The sequence below is a fragment of the Sorex fumeus genome, unplaced genomic scaffold (assembly GCF_029834395.1).
Source record: "Sorex fumeus unplaced genomic scaffold, SorFum_2.1 ptg000018l, whole genome shotgun sequence".
Classification (NCBI taxonomy): Eukaryota; Metazoa; Chordata; class Mammalia; order Eulipotyphla; family Soricidae; genus Sorex; species Sorex fumeus.
This window is the reverse complement of record NW_026606075.1, coordinates 24,705,484-24,719,729: the sequence shown is the minus strand read 5'-3', so window position 1 is coordinate 24,719,729 and position 14,246 is coordinate 24,705,484. Positions and strand designations below refer to the sequence as shown.

At 48.1% G+C, this 14,246-nt stretch overlaps 1 protein-coding gene and 1 non-coding gene across 2 annotated transcripts; both read right to left on the bottom strand.

The window, feature by feature from the left end:
• Positions 1-4,628: 4,628 nt before the first annotated feature.
• ZBED3 (zinc finger BED-type containing 3) lies at positions 4,629-11,261 on the bottom strand. The gene is made up of 3 exons (XM_056112590.1): positions 11,143-11,261; positions 6,472-6,596; positions 4,629-5,524 (listed from the first exon to the last, which is right to left on the bottom strand). The coding sequence occupies exon 3, from the start codon at positions 5,511-5,513 to the stop codon at positions 4,668-4,670; it is 846 nt and encodes a 281-aa protein (XP_055968565.1). The 5' UTR covers positions 5,514-5,524; positions 6,472-6,596; positions 11,143-11,261; the 3' UTR covers positions 4,629-4,667.
• Positions 7,922-8,058, bottom strand: LOC130021884 (small nucleolar RNA SNORA47). Its single transcript, XR_008792229.1, has one exon. It is a non-coding gene; the product is annotated as a small nucleolar RNA SNORA47 (small nucleolar RNA).
• Positions 11,262-14,246: the final 2,985 nt, after the last annotated feature.

Genomic DNA, 14,246 nt, shown 5'->3' with positions numbered 1-14,246 from the left:
CATCTTTTCTAACAGCTGCATAGTGTTCCAGTGTGTAGATATACCAAGGTTTCTTTAACTGGCCATCTGTTCTCGGGCACTTGGGTTGTTTCCAGATTCTGGCTATTGTCAACACTGCCGCGATGAACATGTAGGTGCAGATGTCATTTCTACTGTGCTTTTTAGCACTCCCAGGATATATTCCCAGAAGAGGTATTGCTAGATTGTATGGACGCTCAATTTCTAGTTTCTTTTCGGAATTCACATATTGTTTTCTAGAAAGGGTGAACAGTCAGTATTCCCACCAACAATGAAAGAGAGTTCCTTTCTCCCTGCATCCATGTCAGCACTGGTTGTTCTTGTTCTTTTTGATGTGTGCCAGTCTCTATGGTGTAAGATAATATCTTATTGTTGTTTTGATTTGCATCTCTCTGATGATTAGTGATGTAGAGAATTTTTTTTAATGTACCTTTTGGCTATTTGTATTTCTAGAAAGAGAATTCTTTAGCAAGGCAGGTAGCAAGGCAAAACCAAAGTCTGATATCTTTATACCTCTGAGACAAGAAAGAGTCACTGATAGAGATTATAGTACAAACTCAGACCAAAGTCACACCCTCTCAATGACAGTGATTTAGGATCCTGAAAGATCTTGGCTGTTTCAAGCTCAGAAGGCCTTTCTGGGCTTTTCCCACATCCCTTCTCCCTGACATAATTCAGCTTAAGGAAGTGACCTGCCAGGGGCCACTGGAGGAGTGCTTGCTTTGCATGTGGAAGGCCCTGAATTCGCTAGATCAGAATGCTACTAATCATAAAGACCCAACACTTTTCAAGAGGATTTGGGATTAGGCCACAGCTTCTTCCCAATTTAGCCCCTCCCCTCCCCCATTCCAGCCTGTCCTGCTCTTGGATGTCCTGCTCTTGGAGGCAGCACACCGGTGGTGCCAGCAGCAAGCTCAGTCATGTCAATCAGTGTAGGCAAGACATGTCACCATCACATGGACAGTGCTGACTCCGTTAGGGGGCTGTGCCACAGCCAGAAAGGCAGGCACAACCCCTGGGGCCCCATGTTTGCACTCGCAAATCCCCACTGCTTGCTGACAAGGTGACAGCTTAGCTGGCTGGTCTTGATAGTGCTGTGCTGCACCACGGGAGCTGCCAGAGTCACTTCCTTCTGAGTGAAAATGGCACTTTGGGGCTCAATTTTCCCTCTGTCAAATAGAAAGGACTGAACAAGGCTATGCTAAAAACGATTTAGCTATATCTACCTTCCCTTGGTTGCTGCTGTTGACTGTGGTGCTCCCACACTTCAGGTGTGGGGTTTGCACCTGGAGTCCCACTAGTTATGGTGTTTGCACACATGCTGCTTGTATGCACTGGGGTTGCAGGGATGTTCGCGCTTGCTCTCCGGGGCTGTACTCCTGGCTACCCTGCTTGTATTTGACTGCAGTGCTTACTGGGGGCAGCCTTTGTTTTTGCAGCTTACCACACCTGGATGTGCTCTGAATCTTGCACATTCTCTTACTAGTGCCAGGGACCCCCAGGCTGCAGAGGTGAAGGGACCACACATGATGCATGTGGACAGCACCTGGGATCAAACTCACCACTCAACGTTCGAAAGGCACATGCTTTTAGCCACTAAGTCACCTCCCAAGGGCTGTTTTTCCCCTATGCTTTTCTTAAATGGGGCCATATCTAGTGTTGTGTTGGAGTTTTTAATGAAGGAGGCTGAATGCTAATGGTGAATTTTTTTATCTGTAAAATGGGAATAACTTACTGAAGTCACTCATAAAAAAATGTCATAAAAATGACTAGTGCAGATGTGTTTGTAAACAGTAATTAAATTTTTTCCCTTTAACTCCCACAATCAGCACTCAGCAACCATTCACGCTCGCCTAACACTGTGTCCCTGGAACAGACTATTGGGACCCCCATTTCTTTTTTTGTGGGAAGTTAAGATTTTAAATCTTTGCTTTATTGTAATGACTAGCAATTGTAGCAATTGATGTACTACAAATGTTGTAGTTTTGTCATTATTGGTTTTGGGACTTTACCCAACAGTGCTCAGGACCTTAATCTTGGCTCTGCACACAGAGATCACTCCTGGCTAGCTCAGGGTACCATATAGGATGCTGGGGATCAAACCCGGGTAGCCCCCATGCAAGGCAAGCACCCTCCCCACTGTATTATCACTCTAGCCCCTGTAGCTTTTTTCTTATTCTAAAATTCTCCTAATGCAGATCTTATAGTCCAACTTATAAACCCAATGAAATTTCAGTATTTAAAGAGAAATAAAATGCTATGATTAGATGATTTATGTAATGTATTTACAAAAGACAAAATAATAAAATACATTAGGTTGCTAATAGTATTTATACTGAGATAAGAGGAATTGATCATTTTCTCTGCTATCCTCCCTAGGCTGCATTTGTGACACTTGTATAATGAAACAAAAAATTAGTTTTAGGTAAACATTCATGATGATAATATGCTATGATAGCTGATTAGCTTCAAATCAAACAGCCTAATAATTGAAACAGAGTAATGAAATCCTGACTAAAGAGCTTTCAATTGTTACTATTTCTTTGTAAGATATTTTTATCAACCCTATGACTTAAAGACAAATTAACGATCATATTAACAATCACTATTTAAAAAAACTCAGAAATATCTTAAAACATAGTATGGGTTCAATGCATCAAATATTTATTAAATAACTATTACATACAGGGTACTGTAGGTGTAGAATAGGAACTTCATCCTTAACCTCAAGGCTCTAGGCCTTGCCAAGGAGGTAAGACAAGAACCCACCTAGCCTTACTGTAAGGCTTGTGGGATAGAACGTGCTATGATTATTCAAAGAAGGAAGGCATCGCCTCCGAAGGAAGAGAACCCAAACATTTAATGCAGTTGAGCTTAAACATAGATAAGAAAAGTGGAAATTTTCCTTCTCAGATTGAAGGAGCTTTTTGGTGGAGGGAAGTCAAGCAGAGATGTGCCCATTCTAAGACCAAGGCACGTAGGCAGAAAAGGATGTTGTGGCAGAACCACACCATTGACGGAGAGTCGGGCAAGGTAGGAGACTGGAATGTCAATGTCAGGCCACCAAGGTGAGGCTCATAGGTGATGGGAATCGCTGCGGCTCTCGTGAAAGGGAAGGTGATATAACTGGCATTGGATTAGGGCAGTTCCTTTGGTCAGACTGAATGCCAGGTAACAGATAGTGGGGGGAAAATAAGTTTGGGAAGATGAGCTCCAAATGAGTGCTTCATAGGTTCCAGGCATGGCAGGTGGTAGCATCAGGAGGAAGTGGATGTCCTAAGACTCAGTAGAACTGGAGCTGAAAGCTGTTCTCTTAGCTGTGTGATGGGGAAAACAGGCCTCAGCAACCATGAGCCTGTCTCGCCCTCTACAAAACCATCACAATAGCCCTTCTGTCATGAGGAGGCTGTGTAGCAGGCCGCTGCTCCTGTGGAGCATGCAGCCAGCCCTGGTTCGTGCAGACTCCTGAGGACATGTCATTACATAGAACCAAGTACCATCCTGGAACTAAGGAACAAGGACAGGTGGCAGCAACATGGCTCCTGGAGGTGGTGACTGGACTTCCAAGTTCTGCAACTTAGTTTGGTACCTAGCTGGATCAAGTAGCTTGTGCTTACACTAACTCCTAAGGCCCTCTCTTGGTTTCCTTAGCTTTAGAGGTACATGTTATGAAGCTCCCCAGGCAGCTGCTGAGAGGACGGGTGATGAAATGTGGATGCACATAGTGTGCACCTGGTACCTTTTAAGGGCCCAATCAATGTAAGTTATTGGCTGGGGGTGTGCAGCATTGATGGGCAACTTCCCTCTGTCCTGAGTGGTCGTGCAGGGAGGGAAGCCACGAAGCAGGGGGCAGGACAGGAAGGACTGACCTGGAGAGGTCATCAGGACTCACTGGCACGGAGATTGTGGCTCTACAGGGAGAGCCAAGAGTGAAAGTGGAAACTGGCTTAAGGAACCAAACAGATCCAGAAGAGCATCTAAGGCAAATGTCATCTAAGAAATAGTAAGGCACTATCAGACGCGAAAGCGCTATCAAAAGTAATATATAAATCTTGTTTGGGTGCTGCTTTTTAGAAACATAAAAAGGCATTTGGGATAACTGGGAAGTTTCGATGAGAAGTATTTCTAACCTGAGTCAGGAGTTTAAGGCAGAAAACTATGGGTATGAAACAAAATGGAGGTGAGGACGCATAGGATAGTCTGACAAGTTGGAGAAGGGTACTCCAAGGGGTGCTTCGGGACTGCCCAATGGGGCCGGGGTGGGGAGGGGGTAAACAAGGAAACAAATGCGCCCCTCCGCCGTCTTTTTAGCGCCTGGGCAAAGACGACTCATCAGAGACTCACTGGGCAGAGTCACTTTTTCTCCTCGAGAGTTTCGGTCCTGGCTGGTTGGAGAGCAGTTCCTGTGCTCTGAAAGTCGTCGGTAAAGGGGTCGGATTCTGTGCACTGTAAGATCGGTGGACTGCAACTCTCGGGCATCCAAGGAACCCCCTTCCATCCAATGCCTAGTAAGGCCCGAGGCCAAAGAGGCCCGTGATGGCACGCGTGGTGGCAGGGGAGGACTGGGGGACCCCCCGCGGGGAAGCGATCTTTGGCTCTGGCCCGGCTTCTTGAGGACTGTGGGTCCCGCCGAGGGGCCGGCGGGAGCCCTACAGGGAGACCTTAGTGATGAGATAGCCGTCCCCCTCGCTCTCGGGCTCTTCTTTGAAGGCGGCCAGCTTCGGGTCGGCGGCCAGCGCCAGGGCGCACTCGCGGCGGCTCACTTCCCGCAGCCGAGCCTGCAGCAGCTCGCGGTCGGCCTGCAGCTCCCGCCGCACCATTTCTGCCACTCGCTCCTCGGCCAGCAGCTCCCGCCGCGCCAGGTCGGCCGCGCACTCCTCGGCCTGCAGGACCCTGCGGCGGAGCTCCAGGGCGCGCTCGGCCTGCTCCACGGCCGCCTCCCGCCGAGCCAGCTCCCGCTCCCGCTGGCTGCCGCGCAGGGCCAGCGCGCGCATCTGCTCCAGCAGGCGCCCCCACTCGCCCTCGGCGGCCGCGGCGGCGGCGGGGCCCGGGCCCGGCTGCGGCGGCTGCTGCGGCGGCGGCGGCGGCGCGGGCAGCGGCGGGCCAGGCGGGCTGGGCTGCGACAGGCGGGAGCCGCTCTTCTCCAGCTCTCGCTGGTGCACGCTCTTCAGGTGCTTCCACAGCTCGGGGGTGCTCGCCTGGAAGCTCCAGCCGCGGCTCACCTGCTCCCCGCACAGCCGGCATGTGGCCCACGGGCCCTCCTCGAGGCCCGGGCGGGCAGGCGCCAGGTGAAAGTAGCCCCAGACCTCGGAGTAGGGAGCCCCCAGCTGGCCAGGAGGCATCGGGGCGGGCCCTGGAGCTAGGCCACCCTGCCCCGGGGCCTGGGGGGCAGCGTCCTTCCGAGTTGGGTGCCCAGCTTCCTGCGTTGCCTGGCTGGCTGCCTCCTCCTGCCCGCGAGGCTCATCCATGGCCACAGCTTGCTCACCACTCTTCATTCTGTCTGCAACTGAAGCACAGAGGAAGGAGGTGAGCACAGTCACAACACTATCCACGCACACAGACAGGCACAGCCTGCGAACACGCTGCTTCTGGGACTACGGTTCGCCCATGAAGAAACCACACCTCCCTTCGATTACAGATAGTAAATCCTGGCTTGCTTCCTGCAGTATGAACAGTTGGTTCTTCAGAAAGTTAAAAATGTCATATCTCTCCTTAACTAAGAATTCTCTTAAGAAATCAAATAGGTCTTCGGCTCACAAGTACTTACGCTGAAATGGGAAGCGAGCTTCTAGAGATGCAGTGTTTTATTTTTCAGAGCCCGGGTCTACACACATGACAAAACAAATGCTAACTCATTGTGCTACATCCTCGCTCTGGCAAGCCTCTTAAGTGGAAAAGAACTAGCTAAGTAAGTCCTGCATATACAAATTAGTTTTGACCACTCTGCACTAAATAAAGCTCCTCTCTTTTCCTTGTAAGGGCAAGGCTCGCCTTTGTATTCTTCTCTCCATGTTGCAGAGCAGACTTTGAAACAAGGGGCAGAAAATAAAGCTCTGGGAGTGAAAAATGTGTTCCTTCCAGTTTAGGGGACAGAAATGCCATTGGTGAACAGATTTTATAGTGGGGAGGGAGTGCCTTAGCAGGATACCTGGGGCCACTCTGGGGTATCCACAGCAAACTCAGTTAGTTCAGTGCTCCCAGGAAGTCACCTGATAGCTATGTGGTACGGGAGACAAAAACTGGGGCCTAGAGTATGCAAGGCCTGAGCCCCTGAACCATCTCCCCGGCTAGGATCAGCTTTTAATTTTTTCTCAAGAAAAAAATCTTTAGTTTTGTAATTTTAAAAAACATTGTGCTTGTGGGAAAACTGGTAGTACTAAAAGATATAAGTTATTTTTTTAATATGCACTTTTAGGAAATCGCCTTTTATAATGCAGCTTTCTATACATTTACCTTCTAATTAGATGTGGACTAGGTCCTGAGGGTCTTCTGATCTGTCACTGCCTCCAGGTATCCAAACGACCCAACTATTTCGTGAGGAATGTTGCAGCAAGACTTCTGAAGAAGGATCAGCAGTGCTAGGGATAAATTCAGAGGGCAGGTGTCTGAGTGCTAGAAACACAACACCCTGTGCACTAGGAATCCTGTCTAGGAGCATGTATTTCTGTTGTCTTTTTTCTCTGATTCCTCTTAGAGATGCTTGAGCCAAAGTATTAGCTTTCTATATTACTCATACAAACCAATATAGTCCTCTCTCTACATATTTGCAAGATACAAAGCTTGGACAATACTTTTAATTAAGTTAGAAAAATTAAGAACAGTAATGTCTTCCTGGTTTGTCCAACAGTATCTGTGGCTAAGGAGTCAAACATAGTCAAATAACTATCATTGTAGTTTTCTCCATTGGGAAAAACATTTCACTGCTGCAATAACTTATCAAACAAAGGGGATACAAAAGGATTCTGTTTATTTATTTATTTTTCTTTTGGGGTCACACCAGGCAATGCTTAGGGGTTACTTCTGGCTCTTCACTCAGGAATTACTCCTGGAAGTGCTGGGGGACCATATAGGATGCTAGAGATCGAACCTGGGTCAGCCGCATGGAAGGCAAATGCCCTATCTGCTGTACTATCACTCTGGCCCCATGGTGTTTATTCTTTAGAAAATAACTTCAAGAGGACAATATATGATTTTGTTACCAAATCCAAGGTTAGGTACTCGGCATTTGAGGAACATGCTTGTCAAGAGACAGATTATTGAAAGCAGCAAGATCAAAGGAACTTACAAATAAAGGAAAGCTCATAAGACTCACAGCAGATCTGACAAATGAGACTGAGCCAGAATAGAATGTAGGGATATTGAATAAAAGCTCAATGAAACGAACATCTCACCAAGAATACTCTATCCAGCCAGACCATCATTCAGATTTGAAGGAACCATACTGAGCTTCTTGGTAGGCAACAGCTTAGGGAATTCATAGCCTTGAAACCTGTTTTGCAAAAAGTGTTAAAGGAATTTCTTTAAAGGACAAGAGAAACTTCCCATCATGTGGCACTGAGTATGACACTTATGAATGGTGCGTATGGTTGTCTTCTACTAGATTAAGAAAGGTTGAAAACTGTAACAATCACCACAAATAGACTTTTCTTGATTAACCATCAGCTATATGTTTTAACCAGTTATAAATATATAGCAGTTAATCATCATAAACTGACTTTTATTGATTTATTAACTATCAGCTTTCCTTCCCTTAAGACCCTGTGTTCTTCAAACTCTGGGATGCCCAGAGGAATGACATACACAGGAATGCCATCTGTTACTAGCGGCAGGGTGGAAATAAGTGACAAGCACTGACTTGGACATCTCAGTTCTTAGTGGAACAGCTCCTCGGAGTCCAGGAATACAGATGTCAGCCAATTACAGCGCTGCCCTTCTGAAGGTAGCAGAGGGACATGCTTTGCCTTGGCTGCCTTTGGTTTTGGAGGTCTTAACCAATGAAAAGCAGCATGGTACAGAGCTGCCTCACCTTCTCGGCCTCCGTATCAGTCACCTTCTGGCTCAACACTCTCCTGTTTAGGGGACCAGCAATCTGTGGCTGCAGGTCCTAACAGCCTAACTGAGCCAGCTCTGCGCTCATTTCAGTGACACCTCCAATGCAGAAGGAGAGGAGTCGCCTACACAGCCCTCTTGGCTTGGAAGAGAAGCCCCAGAAGACTCTTCTGCCACAAACCTAATACACTGAGTCTTTATGCACGAACACGAAAAAGACAAATTTAAAAAACCCAAGATACACCCAGTGGGTGAGAACTATGAATAAATAGGCAAAGAGCAAAATCAAATCACCAGGAAATTTGTGAAAAGAAAGACAACATCACTTTTATTCGGGGGGGAAAGCTATTAAAGGAACACTAAGGTCTCATTTCCTGTTGATCACCCTAACAAAAGTGAAGAGGTAGGTCAGCCAAAGCTAGAAGAGAGGCAGGTAAAGGAGGCAGCTGGGCATAACTGGTAGCCTTTGAGAACAGTAATTCAGTCATTTCCATTCCCCATATTTAGGAGTGATGCTTGAACACAGAGCCAGGAGAAAGTCCTGAGTCCAGGTGTTGCCCCAAAACCAAAAAACAAAGATGAGTCAGAAAGATAGTAAAGGGTTTAAGGTGCTTGCCCTGCACGTGACAATCTCAGTTCAATCCCTGGCACTGCATCTCCCCTTCCCTCTATCTCCAGAATTGCCAGTAGTGATCCTGAGCATAGAGCCAGAAGTAAGCCCTGAGCACTAATGGATGTGATCCCAAAGCACCTCGACCCCAATTTAAGGCCAATTACTATAGCAGGATTAATATGGCAGAGTTATAAAAAAATATGTGTAGGCTGAGACTGGATCTTATTTGAGAAATTCACACTAATGCGACACCCACACACTTGTGTGGAAACACTAAGAACATTTTCATTTATTCCATCCACTGTTAACTTTAATCAAAAGTGAACCTAATCATGAAAACAAATAGCCTTGATAATTGAAGTATCAAGGAAGCCATAGAAACCATAGTTTGTTCTTCTATTACCTGCCCATCTTTGCCGAAATAGCAGTATATGACCAAGAAACAGATCTAGACATTTAGAAGAATCACTTTGGAATCACCCTATTGAAATTTTGGCCTAGATGAAGTTTAGAAAACAGGTAAAAATGTCTCCAAACTGTAATGTGTTGATCCTGGGACAGGGGACTCAAAGTTAAACTGTGAAAATCTGAAAAGGTTACACAAGCACTATAGGACTAAGGCAGAGATGGAGGGACAGCACAAGTGGGTAGGATATACTGTCCTCCCTGGCATGTAGCTGACCTAGATTCAATCACCAGCATCAAACGCATATGGGTCCCTGTAGCCCCACCAAGAGTTATTCCTGAGCACAGAGCCAGGGATAAACCAGGGATAAGACCACCAGGTATAGCACCAAACAAAAAACAAAACATAATACCCCCCTGCAAAAAAAAACAAAAAACAAAATAAGGCAGATGGAAGCAAGCACTGGATGGTCTTACTCATCTGTGGTATTTAGGAAAACAAAACGAGGGTATAAATGATATTAATTGATAGCCATCTCTGGGTATCAGAGTACAAACTGAGACCACCAGATTGAGGTGGGAGAGGGGTGGGGGTGTCATGGACACTGTGGAGGCGGTAACTGTGCTCCCCAAAACCATAAACATCAACATGGCTGTGGATATATCACCTGAACGATAATACATCTTTACATTAAAAATAAAAATTTTATTGGGCCCAGAGCTAATTATCTGACCCTGAGATTTTCTTTAAATAGGCCAACCCAAACTCTTGCCCATTCCGCAAAGGGCTCAGCATCACCCTAATTAATACACTGGAAAATCCTGCCTGGGATTCGACCTGTGGCTCATTCAGTCTGCTGTGTGACTTCACTTAATACACACCTTCCTAAAAAGGGTTCCCTTTTCATCTTGAAAATGCATAATTGCATAGAATCCAGAGGAAACACTGCCTCACTCTGACATGAGTGGTAAGGCAAAAGCTTATGGGAGGTGGATCCACTCCTGCCTTTGTTCAGGGCTTACCTCTGGCTTTGTGCTCAGGGATCACCCCTGGTGAGCTTCAGGAGACTACATAGGATGCGAGTGGGGGGATCGCACGCGGGTCTGCCACATGCAAAGCAAGCCCCTTACCCACTGTACTAATTCTCTGGCCCCCGCGAAGACGTTTTAAATTGTGAGTTACTTGTTTCGAGCTCCCCGCCTTTGTCACTGCCAAGTTCTTTTCACCGGCAGTTCCTTCGTGCTCATTTTGGTGACCCTACCCTGTTCCCGTCCCCCCCCCAAAAAAAGAAATGTACATGTTGGGGTGGGGGTAGTAAAAAAAAGAAGGTCCTAAGAGCAGACAAGAATCATTCAGTTGCGATCCACTTATGAGTGACTCTTAACAGGGGTGTCTCCCGAAGCCCAGGAAGCAGGCAAGGTTTGCGTTTTGGCGGCGGGAAAGGGACTTCGCACCTCAGGTGCGCGACCCAAGGGAGGCGTTACTCATTAGAAAGGGCCAGAAAATTCTTGGAGCTCCGCAGAGTTGAGGGGTGGGGGTAAAGGTCCCCGCTTGTGGCGGTGGGAGCACCGGCTTTCCGCTCCCCAAAGTGGGGACTAGGATGCGCCAAGTCGCCGCGCGCCAAGCCACGGCTGGGCGGGGGTCCGGGGCGACCCTTAATTAAGCAGGGCGCGGGGGAGATCCGGTCGCCCGGGAAACTGAGGTACCGGCCCGACTCCAGCAAGGTCCCGGGTCCACATCCACCGGACACAGCCATCGCCCCCGAGACCTGGGCGGGGGGCTCTCCGGGTGCCCCCCGGGCCTCCCACCCCGCGCGTTAGCAGCTGGCGCCGCAGGGTCGCGGCGTGCGGGACCGAGCGGGCGCGGGTGGCCAGACGCGCGCTAGGCCCGACTCCCGCGCTAGGCCCGACGCCCCGGCCGGGCCTCGCGACCCCCACGCGAGCAGCCCCGCCGCTCGCCTTCGCCTGCGGGGGGGTCTGTCCCTGCACCCGCGCGCGCCGCCGCCGCCGCCGCCGCCGCCGCCTCGGCGCCCGCCGCCGGGGCGCCCCCAACTCACCGCATCCCGGCGGAGGCGGCGGGAGCCGGGCCGGGCGGCGCGGCTGGGACCGGCGATGCCCGCAGACATTTTGTCCCGGGTGCAGCCTCCTGGCGGCCCCCTTAAAGGCACAGCGCCCAATTCGCGCGGCCCGGCGCGGGGGGGCGCGGGAATGGGAGGGATCTGGAGGCGGCCGCGCGGGGCGCAGGGGGGCGTGCTTCCTCCTAACCCATCCAGGTGCGCGCGGGAGGCGGACTAGCGTCGACCCCGGAGGTTTAAAAGTGAATTTTAGAAACGGGATCTGTAATTTTTTTTTTTAAAAAAAGAATTATAATTCTGCTCTGATATCTTTTCATGGACCTTCCAAGACCTAGGAAGCCCCCCTCCCCAGCCCCCCAAGCCCTATCCCCCGCCCCCCATCCCTCGTGCGGGAGTCTCGAAGTGTCAGTCTCCTCCTTTGGCGTCCCAGGCGTGCACACGTTTCTTGGGAGAAAGTTCGAAAGATGTGGAGCGATCCAAGGGGAGCTCGCTGGGTGTCCGCTACAAAGGTAATCGCGCCCGTGCGGCGCGTCCGTTAGTTTTTGTTGTTGTTGTTGTTGATGATGTTCTTTGCTTGATGACCGCGGCGCATCCGTTAATTTTTTGGGTTTTTTTTTTGTTTTTGTTTTTTTTGCCCTATGAGCGCCTCCAGCTGGTCTGTGCTAGGATGGTTGCTCGAGGCAGTGCTGTCTGCTGGTCCCAGGGCTGCAGGGAGAAGTGTGCACGGCTGCTGCTTTGGATGCCCTGAACCAACTTGGAGTGAGGAGTTCCCGTTCGTAGACGTTTGCAGTGTTCATTGGCGGAAACTCTCCTCCACTATAGCCCATTTCAGCTTAAAGACGTGTTTTGCCAAATCTTTAAATTCTAACCCCCTTTAACCCCCTTCTAAACACCTCCCCCAAAGGCTCAACATCTCCCTTTGGCCCAAGCCAGTCCTGGGACAGAGGCTGCTGTCAATGGTGCTGACAGTGTCCTGCTCTCTAGTAAGATGCCTTGCAAGCCCCACTCAAGGCAGAGTCAAGCCCAAGAGGACCTGGATGACGGATTACAATGGGATACTTGGACCAAGAGACGTTACTGGGGCCTGCTCGAGGCAATCGACGAATAACAGGATGATGAAATGAAATGAAATGAAACTCCGCTTTTATGTATTTGTTTGTTTGTTTGTTTTGGTTTGGGAGTCACACCTGGCAATACTCAGGGGTTACTCCTGGTTCTGGGCTCAAGAATTGCTCCTGGCCAGCTCTTGGGCCCATGTGAGCTGCCCAGGATCCAACCCAGGTCAGCTGCGTGCAAGGAAAGCTGGATACTCACTTGGACTATCTCTCCAGCCCTCAGATCAAGAAATTTTTGTTTTTACCTTGTCCTTTTGATAAACTACAATTTAAAAAAATCATTTGAAGAGTTTCTTCTTAGTTTCCTGTCGGGCAGGGGGTGGGATGGGATGGGATGGGGGTGTCGGGAGGAATACTTGGGACATTAGTGGAGGAAAATGCACACAGGTGGAGAAATGGGTGTTTGATCATTGTATGACTGAAACTCAATCATGAAAGCTTTGTAACTATCTCACGGTGATTTAATAAAAAAAATTTTTTTTAAGTTTCTCCTTAGTTTTCCAAGGATGGGTCAGAGCATTCTGGCGTGTTTTTCAGACACAGCTTCACAATATAGCCTGGCAAGCTCACCGTGACATATTCGATATGCCAAACACAGTAACAACAAAGTCTCCAATGGAGACGTTACTGGGCCCACTCAAGCAAATATTAGGACTATTAGAGTAATATTTTCCTTCTTGCCCCTTACAGCTGACTGAAAAAAATTCATATAGTGTAAGTGGATCGTGTTAAAGCCAACTCTTATTGATGGTTTCATTCATTAACCACTTTAAAAAGCACACTACTTGCTGTACTATCTTTCTGGTCTCTGAAGTTTTTTTTTTTTTTTTAACTATCACCCGCACAGCAAAGCCTGGCAAGCTACCCATGGCGTATTCAATATGCCAAACACAATAACAACAAGTCTCACAATGGAGACGTTACTGGGCCCACTTGAGCAAATTGATGAACAACAGGAGGACAGTGCTACCGTGCTATTATACTTTAGGTTGTGCATTTACAATAATACTAACATCCATGGTCTTGGTAGGCATGCACAGTTACCAAATCTCACCCACCACCAGAGGTCCCAAGATCCTCCTCACTCCCAACACATCTCCAGTCCACCTGCCTCCCCACCCTAATCTGTGCTCTGATTTTATATTCCAGTACCCCCTTATACACCATAGATGATGAAATCATCTCTGCATGTCTATCTCCCTTTAGCTTATTTTGTTTAACAATGATGCCTTCCAGGACCATCCATGTTGAAGCAAAGTGCATAATTTTATTTTTTCTTGTGGTTATGTAGTTTTCCATTGAGTATATTAATATATACATACAGATAGATAGATAGATAGATAGATATTATAACTTCTTTATTTGTCTGGGGTTGGATAATTAACTTGTATCCTGGCTATTGTACTTAGCACTGCGATTAATATAAATGTACATATGTCTTTTCAAATGTATGTTTTTTGTGTTTTGGGGGGAAAGTATTCGTAACACCCGCCTGTCCTTCACTAACTACAAGACCAAGATGACTGTCCTCCGACGTCCTGATGGATCTATCACATCTTCCAGAACGGCAATGGAGAAGATTATCCATGACTTCTACTCAAATCTCTTTGATAGCCATGTCCACTTGCCGACATACCAAATTCCACAGGATGGATATGTCGTTCCCAATGTTCTCCCTTCTGAAATCTGACACGCCATTTCCTCAGTAAAGAAACGAACAGCACCCGGCCCAGACAAGGTCAGACCTGAACACCTGAAGAACCTGCCGTCAGTACTCATCAATACGCTGGCTCGGCTCTTCACATGCTACCTGTCTGAATGCAAGGTTCCGTCCCAATGGAAAACCAGCAGGACTGTACTACTGTACAAGAAGGGAGACATCCATGACATTGGCAACTATCGCCCGATCTGCCTATTGTCTGTCATCTACAAGTTGTTCACTCGAGTCATCCTAAATAGGATTGGCAGAAC